Genomic DNA, 15,713 nt, shown 5'->3' on the forward strand with positions numbered 1-15,713 from the left:
AGAGGTGAACTGTCCATCAGGGGATCAGCCCCTCCCCTTTACAGTTTTCACACAGCTTCTGCGCTTCTCAGCAAGCAGGGGCGGCGATTTGCCAATTCCCCACACAGACAGTTATATTATACATAATAGAAACCTGCTTTGCGGCGCGGATTATTTTTCTTTTTCAAGTGCTTGTGCCGCCCCCCACGTGTAGTGAAAATTTGCCTAAAACCGCCACTGCAGACTTGTAACCATCATCGCAGCCTCTTGCTTTACTGGCCTTACTGTATTTGCTGTACATGTTCTGTTTGTGTTTGTCTCCCCCTGCTGGTCAGGTTGAAACATGCCATTAAAATGTTTAGGGACATCTGACTAGCAGATAATAAAACAGAAGAAACAATCAGAAAGTGATAGTTGGTGTCTTGGGTGAGTAAGCAAACCCTTTAGCAACACTCTGGCAACCTTCCACAACACAAGAAATGTCTGCTAAACACAAAAGAAGATAATTTGAAAAATGTTTGATACCAAACAGTAAAAAAACAGCTTTTATTTTTAGACTAAAAATAAAAACTACGGTAGTCAATGGTGCCACAGAACTACAAGTATCTTCTTTTGTGCAGAACAAAGAAATGTGAACAGGTTTGGAACAAGTTGAGTTTGAGTAAATCATGTAAAACACAATAAAAAATATGTAGGTGATGGCTGTAAATATTTATTCAGTATTTGTATTGTTTTTATCTTTATACATTATTTATGTTGGATTTTTTATTTTACATTCAAATAAATAGAAGCATGGGTGTCCGAGTTATGTGCCTTCGTAGTTAAACGGAAGAAAACACTGTTCTGGTAAAGAGATTTCCTACAACGTGTCTTGAGATCTCCACCAGATCCAGCTATCGAAATGCAAACGTTCAAACTTGTGTTTCTGTTTAAACTCTACCTTCAGTATCATGACCCTGAACGCAGTCATGCAAATATTTCTATAAAAAGGAAGAGCTAAAAATAAAGAACACAACACTTCCTGAAAATGTATAGATAAAGGAACAGATGCAAATGGATCAATTGAAATCATGTGGCAAAACACCCTGCAGCCGTTCCTCGGTGATCCACTGAAACTGAGTTAAAGGCCAGTTTACACCAGCTTCAGTCTCTTCAACCATCATAAAACACAAGCTCATCCTTTTCAAGGCTTCATGAAGATTTTGATCAGCTGGTTCAGATGTTTTAAGTTATCTCAAGACTCGAAAACTTTAAGTAGACATTGGACGGTGTCTCCAATCTTTCTGAAAAAAAGAAAGGTAAGGAATTATTATAATTATTAATTCATTTGACAAAGTATTTTACAAGAGGCTGGTAAAGCATGTAAGCAAAAACCTGACAATATGACAGTATTTCATCAGAGCAGCCCTGAGCGAGGAAAGAAAAACAGCCCTTCAGAGATCCACAATTCAGATCCACCAGAAACTAACAACATCATTGATGATGAAGACCCTTCTCTTTATCTCCATCTACCTCCTGGGTCAGATAATCTGTGACATGCTATTTGCTCTTATTGTCATTGTATGTGTCTTCTCATGTCTGCAAGTGTTTTGATTGACAGGTCAAGTAGACAGGGCTGCTGAAACCGTGAGCGGCATCGTTGGAGAAAGTCTCGTCATCAACTGTCCATATAATAAAAAGACAGAGAAAGACAGAGAAAGAAGCTTTTGCAAAAAGAATACCAACAAATGTGCCACCCTGAGAGGAGAACAAAGCAATTTATGGACCGATGGAGGGAGATTCTCTATGCATGATAATACATCTGTGGGTTTGTTGAGCGTGTTCATTAAAAACCTGACCAATAACGACCAGGGAACTTACGAATGTAAAGTGGAGAATAAATCGGATCTAAAGCTCAAATTAGAAGAACCTGTAGAACACGGTAAGAATGATGTTCTGCTTCAAACACATTTTACATAATTCATTTGACAACAGCATAATCTAGATCTCTGGTTACAGACGCCTGCTGTGGGGAATCACAAAATCAAACTGGTTATGTAGGAGGAAGTGTTACTGTCAGCTGTAAATATCCAGGGAAATATAAGAATTATGAAAAGCATTTGTTCAGAGTGAATAATGCATCTCTAGGGTCTGTCATTCACGGATACAAACACACCAACGGGAGACACACTATTGTCGACAACCCCGCAGCAAAAGTCTTTAATGTGACTATTAATAAAGTCGATAGACACGATGAAGGCATCTATTTCTGTGGATCAACGAAAGAAGGGAAATACATTCACCTTTTAAATGTGATTTATCTCAACGTTTCAAATCAAAATCAAACCTCTTCAGGTGAGAAACGTTCTCATGAACGGCACAGCAAAGTACATGATTTGTCCAAGTGCAAGCAAAACAACTAATAATGCTTTAGACTTATAATCATAAATGTCTGATATAACATGAGCCAGTTTCTGTAATAATAACCTTTAAAAAATATGAAAGATTATCCAGAGCATGAGAAACAGAAATGCTCAGATTGACAATATGAAATCAAACTTCTGTCCGGCTAAATCTTGTGATCTGAAGTACACTTTTTAATCAATTATATATATTTTTCATGCAAAACGATTTCCGTTAAGGTAGAAATAATACTATAAAATCAGCAGAAGTCGTCACCAAGAAAAATAGTTGTGTGTTTTTCTTTTTCTCAGATTCCTATGTGATTATTATTATAGTGTGTGTGTGTTTGATTCTGATGGCAGCTGGAGGACTGATTCTGTTGTGGTATAAGCTGGGATGTAAGAAGAACGCAGGTACTGTACAAACACACACATTGTTCTTCACCTTCTGTTGTCTCGTCTTCATTTTCTTATCAGTTTTCTTATATCACATTTTGATATGATGATGATCAACAGGTTCAAAATCATCATCAAATCAGAGGACCTCAATAGACTGTCAGGAGGTAAAGTGTGTGCTTTTGATAGAAGCTTCCGAGTCATCTTTTGTTGAATGCAAATTTTGCTCTGCCTCAAGATAAAAAAAAAATTGTAAGGCGTGCAAACAGTCATTACAGTATTGTTTTGCCGAAAATGTTCTGTAAAGCAATATTTGAGTTAATCAAAAAGCATAACAATCAAAAATATCACAAGTGTGTTTGAAATAGATCTCGTTCCCTTTCAGCAATCAACTGTTGTTTATTACGAAACAATTGATGAGTCAAAAACTGGATCCGCAACAGTAAACCCGACTGTCAATGTATGCACAGTGTATACCACGGCAGAATTACCCACAATCCCCTCTGACAGAGATTTCTACACAATGGCTGAATCGCCAGAAAGACCAGCAGACCCTTAAAGAGAGACAACATCACTGCCACACAAACATCACACTGTGAACATTGCCAGGTTTTCACAAATTTTATTGTAGGTTTTTACAATGAAGTATTCTATTCTGTACAGTAAATTCCTTTGAAGCGGTCATCTTGCTTGGTGTTTCACTGTAAAAAACTGCCAGGATATCGCACAATTTCACTGTGGTTTTTCACAATTAAAAACTGTATTTAACCCTAAACTAATATCACAGCAAATTTATGTAATGTATCTCGCATTGAGTTAAGTTACAGGGCAAAAGTGTATAAAGTTAGCACTCTCTGAAGGGCCTTCGGGAAGGGACACCACACAAAACGTCACTCCATAATAAAGAGAACATTACGTTGGTTTTTATTGCTCATTTTGAATAGACCGTTAAGAGATACGATTAAGTTTTTCCTCTAGAGGTTCTTAAAATTTACATTCAAATATCTAAATCTGAATTCTTGTCAATGTCAAAGGTTCGGTAGAATTGCTATTACAAAACCTTTATTAAACATTTAAAACAACTACTAAATACGTTTAAAAAACAAATCAATATATGTGAAAAGTTTATTTGGAAAAACAGATAACTCAGTTTAATCATGTTTTTATATTGTTAATTAGCTGTATTTATATTGTTACTTAATCAAAATAACCCAACTGCAGCTTCATTGATATTAATTTGAATGCACAATAAAAACATTGTTTTTGAACATCTTGTGTACAAGTTATTTTTTGCAAATCAAGTCTGCAAAGTGCTTTTGACTGTTGGTTCTGTGCATGTGACTGCAAAATGAATTCACATTTTAAAAACGTTTCTTTGCAAAACCATATCTTCTTATGAAGTGGACGCAGTATTCGACGGTTATAGGTTTCAAGATGCTATACAGTTGCAAAATATCAAACAACATGGAAAGCTTCTGTAAACACCAGAAACCTTTATCAAAAGTTTTTTATTTTTTATTTTAGGCCCTTGTAGGTCTGCGAGACATCTTATGTGTTCTTTTTTATTTAATGCCCATTTAACCCAGTGAAGGACTCTTAGCCAGTCGCAACCTGTCATCACCAGCCTCATTTATGGCCTTACTGTATGTACTTGACATGGACTGTTTGTGTTTCTCTCCTCCTTTTGTTCAGTCTCAAACACAAAATTAAAACCTGCAGTTTTCTAGGCAAGCCCCATGTTTATTTTATGTCAATACACAGCAAAGCCCTGGTATTAAATATACACCCGCTGGTGTAAATATGAGACCCACCTACAGGTGTACAAATGTACAGTGAAGCAGAGTCTTTGTGGTGTGAAATGTCAATTTATTCATGCAGTTAATTAATCAATTGAGTTCACATTACAAGTGATGATTGATCATTACTGATGAACACCTGCTGTTAACAAACACAATCAATGAAGAAACATCAACAATAAGCGGTCACCCTGATAGTGTTTAGTGTTTCCTTCAGTTGGGCTCTTGATCCTTGTTGTCCAGTAAATAAAATTTTCCTCAAGGACTTATATTATGCTTTATTGGTGTCTTTATTATACAGTGAAAATCTCAAACTTTAATTTTCTTCAAATTGTTAATGTACTTTTTTTTAAATAGAATTAATTTGTGCACATCTGCAAGTTTAACGGATTGAATATGAGAGATCTAGACCAAATAAAGAAATGCCCATTTTTCGACCAATTGAGAATCCAGTTCCCAGGAATTTGGCCTCCACTCCATCGCGGCCAGCGGATGCACCCGTATCAAATCCAACACCCGCCTTCACTGTAACTGGTAGATATGGCACTTTGGCAGATACACTACCAACTTCAACACGAGCCATCGCTGTGACTTTATCTATACTTGCTTCAGACTCAATGGAAACATTTGGGCCTATGGCTTCAATTTCAATGTTGTTGATTTCAAAACGAGTTCCACTGTGTCCTTCTTCTGAAAGGATTCCAGATTTGGCGATTCTTGTTCCAAGTTTGAATGTTTCGTCGGCTTCTTCATCTGAGGATAATAGAGATGAGCTTTAATGCAGAGCAGAATGACTTTACATGACCAATTTTTTTACAAGTCCGTTTCTTTTAACAATAGGTAGCTTAAAATGAAAGTTTTTTCAAACAGTTTGTAGATATTTTACACAGTCAGCCGTCAAAGAAAACGGCCATCCAGTGAACTCAAACAGGTCACATGGTTGCGCTAAAGCACAGAAAATGGATAACAAACTCTGAGCAAAACACACTGAATGTCATGGAAGTCTGCTCCCAAAACTGCACTCCTTTGCTGTACATCTCGCCTGTCATGTCATCAAGTGTCACTGAAGGACACTTGAAGGGTGCTTAGAATGCAGCCTCCATTGTGTGTCCTTCATTCAGCCTTTTCTGAATGACACATGAAGTGTATCCTTCAATTTATCCCCTTTTCATGACCATGTATTCTTTTGCTATGACTCAATTATTTATGTATTTGAGAAAATATTAGTGACACGTGACAATTGACATTTGTGTCATATTTGAAAAGATGTGTTACATGTTAGTATTTGACATATATTTTTATATCTGTGTAAATCACATGTGTCATATTTCTGTATGGGTATATTTTATAAGGCATATTTGCAAATAAAATATAGAAAGGAAAAACATAAAGCTAAAACGTATCGTTAAGCAATGTATATCAAGTATAAAAATATACTTACCACTGTTGTCATGTTCATGGGTCAACTGACGGTTTCCAGACATTGTTGGTGGTCTCAGCAGGGTGTTTGTTGCAGCGGTGTCTGAAAGTTTAGCTTCTGTGAAGCACTTTTATATCTATTTTAGTTTCTCTTTCAGCTCAAGTCTCCCAGCACAATCGTTTTGGGAAGTGGGAGGGGGCGTCTGTTGCGAGAAGAACGCGTGGGAAGCGAGCGACTCCTTGTGAAAATATTTGTGACATTAAAAAAAGGGCAATTTTTTTAAAGGTTTTGAAACCTAAATATATATTTGTATAAATCTATAAGTGTACAAGTATTTGACATAATTTGATATCTGTGGAAACCATGAACACGTATATTCAATGTTTTTCATATATTTTTTTATATAAATTTTCTGTCTGGGGTGTGAACAGTTTTCTCATCAGTTGTTTCTGAGAATGGAGATTTCCCTCTTAGATAACTGGCATGGGTTTGGTGGTACGTTTGTGAAACCTTGTGGAAAGACGTATATGGGAACAATACTTCCCTTATTTGTGTTTCTTTTACCTTTACCACAGTTGGAATAAATATGTGCAGAAAATGAAGTACAGATAACAATCATTAAATAAATTAAATAATTAATCATAGAATCTAAGTTTCTATTTATATTTAAGGTTACGTTAATATTATTAAGTATTATTTTAAATACAGTATGGATAAGGAATTGAGAGTAAAGACAAGAACCAGTTGAAACTGAATCTGTAGGTAATGTTTCGTCTTCCAAAACAGTTCTGATGAGACACATGACCAAGTACTGTGAGCAGTCTTGTGCCGCTGTTTCTCATAAAGAGTGTCACAAACCAAACAAAATGGCCGGATCTTTAAGAGCCACGACTGTAACACTTCACACCAGAGATGGGCATTTCTGATCCATAGGATCCAGCTCCAACTAACTCCAGAACACTGATCTTGATGTTTTCTTGCTGTCCCGAAATTCATGCCCAGATAGTAAGAGAGCATTTGAATCATCATCACTACTTAACCTGCTATTAAGGTTAAGAACACACAATATTTTCTTTTTAACAATTCACCATTGTTGTGTTTAGTCTACTGTCAATACTTACAATGACTTTTCGTTGAAGATGTTTTAACATCAATAAAGTCGCTTTATATGTTAGTACATGATCTGGTTCACATATGTTGAAATACTGTGACGATAACGTGAAAAACATATAGCTGACACTTAAAAATCAACAGTCTTCATACAAACCTCAACAATGTCGACAACTATTCAATTATTTTAGATAAACAGATCAACTGCAATGCGTTCTGGGATTCATGAATTAGTTTTTTACTTTGGTGGCACCCTTTTATTAGGGTAACGCCAAACACCAAAGTAAAACCCTTTTCTGGTTTTTTTTTCTAATTTTGGTTCCCAGAATGCTTTGCATGAGGCTGTTATTTGATCAATTTTACTCTAAAGATGAACATTGTTTTTTGTAAGTTCAACATTTTTCTACATTGATTGTAGGTGCAAAAGTGATATTGATTCAATACCATTAACATTCTCAAATTGACAGTTTTCTAAAAGTGATTCAATGGTTCATTTTTTCTGTATGAGATGTGAACATTGTTCTCATCAGTTGTTTCTGAGAATGGAGGGATTTCCCTCTTAGATAACTGGCATGGGGGATTTATTTACTTTTGGGAAACCTCGAGGAAAGACTTCTATGGAAGCTCCTTCCCTAATTTAAGTTTTTACGAACATGAAAATCTGAAAACCTGAAATTGCTAAAGTACAACAGACAAAATAAAACACCTATACAAACACAAAAATGTTTATTTGAGTGCAGACTTCTGGTGTATAGAAAAAAGCATTATTTAATGATGAGATTTGTTTTGGCTGAATTGACCAGCTGAAGCACTATGACTTTTGTACATAACACTGAAACCAGTCTGATGGAGTGAGTTACAAGAAATGCTTCACTAAAAAAGACACAAAACAACAGGATACTCCTATCCTGTTGGATACATGATAGGAGTACATAACTGACATATAGATCATTTTCACTTCATGTGAGCCAACCCATGTGGGATCTCCAGAACATGGCTCTGTTGGCTGGGATGAAGGAGCTTTTTTCTCTTATCTCACTGTAAATCACATCAAACAGAGTATCCTGTTGTTTTGTGTCTTTTCTAGTAAAGCTCGGCTCTTCTTGTAACTCACTCCATCAGACTGGTTTCAGTTTCATGTACAAAAGTTGTTGTGCTTCAGGTCAATTCAACCAAAACTAATTTATCATTATATAATGCTTTTTTCTATAAACCAGAAGTCTTACTGCACTCAAATAAACATCTTGTAGTTGTTTTTTTATCTGTTGTAATTTAGCAGTTGATTTCAGGTTGTTGTGTTTCATGGATTGTCATTTTCTCTGTTGTTGTTCGTCTTTTCCTTAGGAATTTTGTGTGTTAACAGCAGGTTTTATTACTAATGAGTCAATCATCTCGTCATTAAAATAATAACTATACAACTGTTAAGTTGGAACAGTTTTTTTATTTGGGTCTATATTGTTTTGGGTTCTAAAAACGATTTGTTTTACATTCTGTGTTTAAAATAGTGGTCACGCGTGATGTAACATGTACAAGATAAATAGAAACAAGATTCTCTGATTTCATTTCTTGATATCTTCAGTACATTTACTGCCCATATTTTATCCCACTGTGGTGAGCAGCTTGAGGGTGAAAGAGGCACTGTGTTTGTAAAGCTGCTCTGAAAGAACACGTTTAGAAAAACACAAATAAGGGAAGTAGCTCCCATAGACGTATTTTTCCACAAGGTTTCCCAAAAGTAAATAAATCCCCCGTGCCAGTTATCTAAGAGGGAAAACCCTCCATTCTCAGAAACAACTGATGAGAACAATGTTCACATCCAAAAATGAACCATTGAATCCCTTTTAGAAAACTGTCAATTTGTGAATGTTAATGGTATTGAATCAATATCACTTTTGCACCTACAATCAATGTAGAAAAATGTTGAACTTTCAACAAACAACCACTATTGTGATCAGTGATTGTTTTAGAATACATGTGTTGTGTAAAAGAGAACTAAGCTCAGTAGATAAATTATATTAGATATTGATTTCTAAATTGGGATTTGATCACTTTCAAGCTAAACAACTGTAGAAAGGTTCATTAAAAGGAAGGAAGGAGGCAGGAACCGGCAGACATTTAACAAAGATTTAATATAAATAATAACAGCCGGCGGCCCCTGAAGGATGACCACCGGCGAAATAACATAAAACAAATATAAATATAAATACAAACGTAAAACATGTTCGGGCCCGGTCCGGTCGCTCGTTCCTTTTATATGCTCCCAATCTCCTACGTGATTCGAGCCCGGTGTGCGCACAGCTGGCGCTCATTCACAATTACTCACCGGACTCGAACCACGGTCTCGCCCCGCCTACTCTACTACAACAACGTTTGGGTGTTTTTTATGTGTGAACAGCACTGTAAAAAATCCAACTTGGAAAATGTTCTACCTACAAAGATACATAAGTAACTTGAAGAAAAAATGTTGTTAAAGGACTCAAATTGTTGTTTTGCATTAACTGACTGCAAATTTATTTTGGCCATAAAGCTTTAGACATTTTACCTAACTTGTAAGTTGTTTTGTACAGTGTATTCTGAACAAACAATACTTGTCAAAGTATTTGTCAAACTGGAGTTTGAAAATTCCCTAGATGCAAAGCAGCATGTTCAATTCGCTATTTCTTATTTGTTTTCATTTTAAAGATTAGTGTTTTAGTTCCTGCTGGCTTAATTTAATTTAACAATATTATGTTAATAATAGGGGGCACGGTGGCTTAGTGGTTAGCACGTTCGCCTCACACCTCCAGGGTTGGGGGTTCGATTCCCGCTTCCGACTTGTGTGTGTGGAGTTTGCATGTTCTCCCCGTCCGGTTTCCTCCCCTGGTCCAAAGACATGCATGGTAGGTTGATTGGCATCTCTGGAAAAATTGTCCGTAGGGTGTGAGTGCGTGAGTGAATGAGTGAATGAGTGAATGAGTGAATGAGTGAATGAGTGAGTGAATGAGTGAGTGTGTGTGCCCTGCGATGAGTTGGCACTCCATCCAGGGTGTATCCTGCCTTGATGCTCGATGACTCCTGAGATAGGCGCAGGCTCCCCGTGACCCGAGGTAGTTCGGATAAAGCGGTTGAAAATGGATGGATGGATGTTAATAATATAATATGTTACTGTTAGCTCTCTGTTTTGTTTAGAGTTTTATTAAAGAATGATGGGTTTGAATGTGACCATGGTTAAGATTTATGAGTTCAATGTTGAGGTGTAAATGCATGACATAATGGCGCGACAAATATTTTATCTCTCAGCAGAAATAGTTTATTTCTGAAATTTATTAAGATCAATTTAGTATATTTAAAAAAGCTATTTACATTTTCTATTTGTGTTCAGGCACCAAAAAATATTTTGTTATTTTGTTCATTAGGTAAGCTTGATTATGTAGTGACAACTGCTCCAACCTTACATTTTAAAGTTGGTTGAACTTAAGTCTCTGTTGAGTTAACTCAAAATGTGCTTGTGAGATATGTTGTTAATATTTTAAGCTGATATTGTTATGAATCTAACAAAATATGGGAAACTGCTATCCATTAAACTGTTGAATCAATTAGACATGAAGAATCAGGGTGTATTACACTTAACAATGGTGACGATCAACAAAAGAAAACTTCATGCTGCAATGCATGCTGGGTAACATCATATTACAAAACTCATTCATGGCCCTCACCAGTTGACTGGTTTAACTGAATTCGTTTACTGGATGTCACAATTGTTCAGCTTTGAAAGCAGAAATGTTGATATTTAAGTTCGTCAGTAAGAAATGTTCTTACATAACTGTCACAGTGCTCTAGCGTTTCTGAACCATATCATGTACTCAAACTTAAAGCATCATAATTATTGTTCAAGAGTCTTTAATAAAATTGAATTGAAAGTATTGTCAGTTGATTTAAATAATGTCAAGAGTCTGGTGACCAACTGATGCAAAACTGATCACAATCATAGTAGTTTGTTATATTCTTTGCAATTTTTTTAACATTAAAAGCAGGTGCAAAAGTGATATTGATTCAATGCATTTAACATTGACAAACCGGGACATGAATTTCAGGACAACTACAAAATGCCAAGACAGGTGTGATGGAGTTAGTTGGAGCTGGACTCTTTAGGATCAGAAATGCCCATCTCTGGTGTAAAGTGTTACAGTCGTGGCTCTTAAAGATCCGGCCATTTTGTTTGGTTTGTGACACTCTTCACGAGAAACAATGGCACAAGACTGCTCATGCGTCACATGAGAACTGTTTTGTGAGATTAAACATTATGGTTTCAGTTTATTGTAATAAATCATAACTTGTTCTTGGTTTAACTCTCTATTCGTTATACTCACTGTTAATAAAATAATGCACATGTGTCATGTAACCTTAAATATAAATAGAAACTTAGATTCTCTGATATAATTTCTTGACATATTCAGTGCATTTTCTGTGCATATTTAATCCAACTGTAGTGAGCATATAGCTGGAGAGTAGATGAGGCAGTTTTTTGTAAAGCTGCGATCATAAAGAAATACAAATAAAGGAAGTGTAGTTCCAAACCCATGCCAAATATCTAAGAGGGAAATCTCCATTCTCAGAAACAACTGATAAGAACACTATTCACACCCCAGACAGACAATTAATATAAAGAATTATATAAAAAAACATTGAATATACGTGTTCATGGTTTCCACAGATATAAAATTATGTCAAATAATTGTATATATATGTATATATTTCTTTTCAAATATTACAAAAATGGCCATTTTAAATATCACAAATATTTCCCGAGGAGTTGCTCGCTTCCCACTCTTTCTTTTCGCATACACTGCCCCCTCTCACTTCCCAAAATGATTGTCACAGGGTCCTGAGGTGAAAGAGGAACTCCATAAACTTTAAATACAGACAAAGTGCTTGACAATAGCTAAACTTTCAGACACCGCTCCAACAAACACCCTGCTGAGACCACCAACAATGTCTGGAAACCGTCAGTTGATCTACCGTGAACATGAAGACAGTGGTATGTATAATTTTATACTTGATATACATTGCGAAACGTTACATTTTAGCTTTATGTTTTTCATTTTAATATTTTATTTGCAAATATGCCTTACAAAATATACCCATACAGAAATATGACACATATGGTTTTCGCAGATATAAAAATATAAGTCAAATACTTATACATAACATGTAAGACATCTTTTCAAATATGACACAAATGTCAATTGTCACGTGTCACTAATATTTTCTCAAATACATAAATAATTGAGCCATAGCTAAAGAATACATGGTCATGAAAAGGGGATAAATTGAAGGTTACACTTCATGCGTCATTCAGAAGAGGCTGAACGAAGGACACATAATGGAGGATGCATTCCAAGCACCCTTCAAGTGTCCTTCGGTGAGTTCACTGGATATTCATTTTCTTTGATGGCTGAATGTGTAAAATATCTACACACTGGTTGAAAAAAACTTTCACTTTAAGCTACCTATTGTTTGAAGAAACAGACTTGTAACAAAGTGATCATGTAAAGAGTGTTATTTTCGATGTCTTTCTGCTCTGCATTAAAGCTCATTTCTATTATCCGCAGATGAAGAAACCGACGTTCACGCCAAACGAGGAAAACACCCGACGGAGGAGTCAAGTGATCTCAATGAGGAATTAGTTGAGGAAGAAGCATGCGTAGCTACAAAACGTGCTCCAGTTTCTGGATTACTACACATGATTGACACATATGATAGAGAACCAGGTGCCAAGGCAGAAGGTTCTTTTGCGAATTTGGAAAACTATGCAGTAGGTTTGGAAAACAAACCAGGAAAAAGAATCCCAAAAGCTGGAATCCTTGCAGAAGCAGGATACGGTCGAGCTCGTGCTGAATACAGATTCTTTGAGGCTGAAGCCAGAGGCCCAAATGCTTCCATTGGTGCTGAATTACGTTTGACTAAATTAAGAGCAATGGCTCGAGCTGAACTTGCTAGCGCATCTGCCAAAGCCGGTCCAGTTACAGTGAAGGCGGGTCTTGGATTAGATACGGGTGCATCTATAAGCCTCCATGGAGTGGAGGCCAAATTTCTGGGAACTGGATTCTCATTTGGTTCGAAAATCGGCATTTCTTTATTTGGTTCAGAAATCTCATTTTCATTCCTATAGACGTGCAGATGTGCACAAATATGTTTTTTAAAGATAAAACATTATCCAGTTCTTCTGATGCAGAATTCGCATGAAACAAAATATACTTTAACAATTTGAAGAAATTTTATGTTTGAGATTGTTAGAGTTTGCATGTATCCAAAAATAAATATTTGTATTTTACTTTATCTGTTTCGTCCTTTTATTTCTGTTGGATAATGAAAAGTTGGACATAGATGTTGTACGTGTGTTTGTGGTGTGTTTTATGGCAGCATGTTAATAAAATATTTTGCTTAATGTTGAAAAAATAAATACGTTATATTCCTTCATATCATGACAATGCATTGTGCATCATTTTTAAGGATTTTTTACAGCATAATCATTTCATGAAATACATCGTAAAGAACCCAAGTCAGCTCCTTCATGGTGCATTTATGGGCACACGGTCACGAGTCTGCTTTGGTTCAGATAATGATAACTTTTGAACCAAAATTCGCCCCTCATGTGTCCAACGAGATCTTTGTAAAATATTAAAATGTGACATAACACTGGATTTGCTCTAATGTGATGAGCTGCTCTCTTGACCTGAGACCCCTCTGGAAGGTCACGTGACTGAAAACTACAGATGTGACTTTTATAATGCACCCAGAATGCACTGCGGCACAGTGCTTGTGACCATTGTTGAGATTTATACGCTGATTCTTGATATGTGTGTGAGTAAAATCAATCATCTTTATTATACTGTTCTAAAATAATGTACGTAATGTAGCGAAGATAAATAAGGGACCTACAGAACATGGCAATGTTGGCTGAGATGAAGGAACTTTTCCTCTTATCTCACTTTAAAATTACAGAAATCGGAGTCAAACAAAGTATCCTGTTGTTTTGTGTCTTTTTTAGTAAACCGCGGCGGCTCTTCTTGTAACTCACTCCATCAGACTAGTTTCGGTATTATGTACAAAAGTCATTGTGCTTCAGCTGATCAATTCAACCAAAACAAATCTCATCATTATATAATACTTTTTTCTATAAACCAGAAGTCTTACTGCACTCAAATAAACATTTTTGTGTTTGTATAGTTGTTTTATTTTTGTCTGTTGTACTTTAGCAGTCAATTTCAGGTTTTCAGATTTTCATGTTTGCAAAAACACAAATGAGGGAAGGAGCTTCCACAGAAGTCTTTCCTCGAGGTTTCCCAAACGTAAATAAATCCCCCATGGCAGTTATCTAAGAGGGAAATCCCTCCATTCACATAAACAACTGATGAGAAAACTGTTCACACCCGAGAGAGAAAAATTAATATAAAAAATATATGAAAAACATCTAATATACGTGTTCATGGTTTCCACAGATATTCTGTGGAAAATTCTGTATTTCTTATTTGTTTTTATTTGAAGGATTAGTGTTTTAGTTCTTGCTGGCTTAATTTAATTTAATAATATAATATGTTACTGTTAGTTGTCTGTTGTGTTTAGAGTTTTTGTAATGAATGATGGTTTTGAATATGACTATGGTTGTGATTGAGATTTATGTGCTCAATGTTGAGGTGTAAATGCATGACATAACGGCGCAAATTTTCAGTCTCCCAGCACAAATAGTTTAAGCATTAAGTTGATATTTATAGTCTATTTGAGATTGTAAAAAATCAGAATTATTGTAAAGTAATTTCTAAATTGTTTATTTAAGATACGAAACTACATTACTTATTTTGTTTTTTGCAAACAAAAATTTTTTTTTTAGATTTTCATTAGGTTAGCTTGATTTTATAATGACTATTCCAACTATACATTTTAAAGTGAACTTGACTGGACAATTTTTTTACAATAGTGTTATAACACTAAATGTGATATTTGTATCACATTTATTGTAGTTTGTTATATTTTTTGCATTTTTTTAGAACATTAAAAGCAGGTGCAAAAGTGATATTGATTCAATGCAATTAACATTGACAAACCGGGACATGAATTTCAGGACAACTACAAAATGCCAAGACAGGTGTGATGGAGTTAGTTGGAGCTGGACTCTTTAGGATCAGAAATGCCCATCTCTGGTGTAAAGTGTTACAGTCGGGGCTCTTAAAGATGCGGCCATTTTGTTTGGTTTGTGACACTCTTTACGAGAAACAATGGCACAAGGCTGCTCATGCGTCACATGAGAACTGTTTTGTGAGAGCAAACATTACTTTTTGAGTTGATTGTAATAAATCATAACTTGTTCTTGGTTTTACTCTCAATTAGTTACACTGTTAATAAAATAATGCACATGTTTCATGTAACCTTAAATATAAATAGAAACTTAGATTCTCTGATTTAATTTCTTGATATATTCAGTGCAATTTCTGGTGAGCATATAGGGTAGATGAGGCACTTTTTTGTAAGCAGCAATCATAAAGAAACACAAATAAGGGAAGTATAGTTCCCATATACGTCTTTCCACAAGGTTTCACAAACCTACCACCAAACCCATGCCAGTTATCTAAGAAGGGAAATCTCCATTCACAT

The 15,713-nt window shown here is 35.7% G+C and overlaps 2 protein-coding genes across 5 annotated transcripts; both read left to right on the forward strand.

Moving 5' to 3' along the window:
- Positions 1-976: 976 nt before the first annotated feature.
- Positions 977-3,947, forward strand: LOC130433589 (polymeric immunoglobulin receptor). 4 transcript variants are annotated; one of them, XM_056763528.1, is made up of 7 exons: positions 977-1,277; positions 1,369-1,498; positions 1,580-1,900; positions 1,978-2,313; positions 2,673-2,774; positions 2,877-2,923; positions 3,142-3,947. In XM_056763528.1, the coding sequence occupies exons 1-7, from the start codon at positions 1,173-1,175 to the stop codon at positions 3,313-3,315; spliced, it is 1,215 nt and encodes a 404-aa protein (XP_056619506.1). In that variant the 5' UTR covers positions 977-1,172; the 3' UTR covers positions 3,316-3,947. The 4 variants fall into 4 exon arrangements, with proteins under 4 accessions (XP_056619506.1, XP_056619532.1, XP_056619515.1 ...); XM_056763537.1 differs by having other exon boundaries at positions 1,142-1,277; positions 1,380-1,498; XM_056763545.1 differs by having other exon boundaries at positions 1,143-1,277; positions 1,385-1,498.
- Positions 3,948-12,001: 8,054 nt separating this feature from the next.
- Positions 12,002-13,395, forward strand: LOC130411288 (uncharacterized). The gene is made up of 2 exons (XM_056735782.1): positions 12,002-12,099; positions 12,674-13,395. The coding sequence occupies exons 1-2, from the start codon at positions 12,054-12,056 to the stop codon at positions 13,231-13,233; spliced, it is 606 nt and encodes a 201-aa protein (XP_056591760.1). The 5' UTR covers positions 12,002-12,053; the 3' UTR covers positions 13,234-13,395.
- Positions 13,396-15,713: the final 2,318 nt, after the last annotated feature.

Source organism: Triplophysa dalaica, chromosome 2 (genome assembly GCF_015846415.1).
Source record: "Triplophysa dalaica isolate WHDGS20190420 chromosome 2, ASM1584641v1, whole genome shotgun sequence".
Taxonomy (NCBI): Eukaryota; Metazoa; Chordata; class Actinopteri; order Cypriniformes; family Nemacheilidae; genus Triplophysa; species Triplophysa dalaica.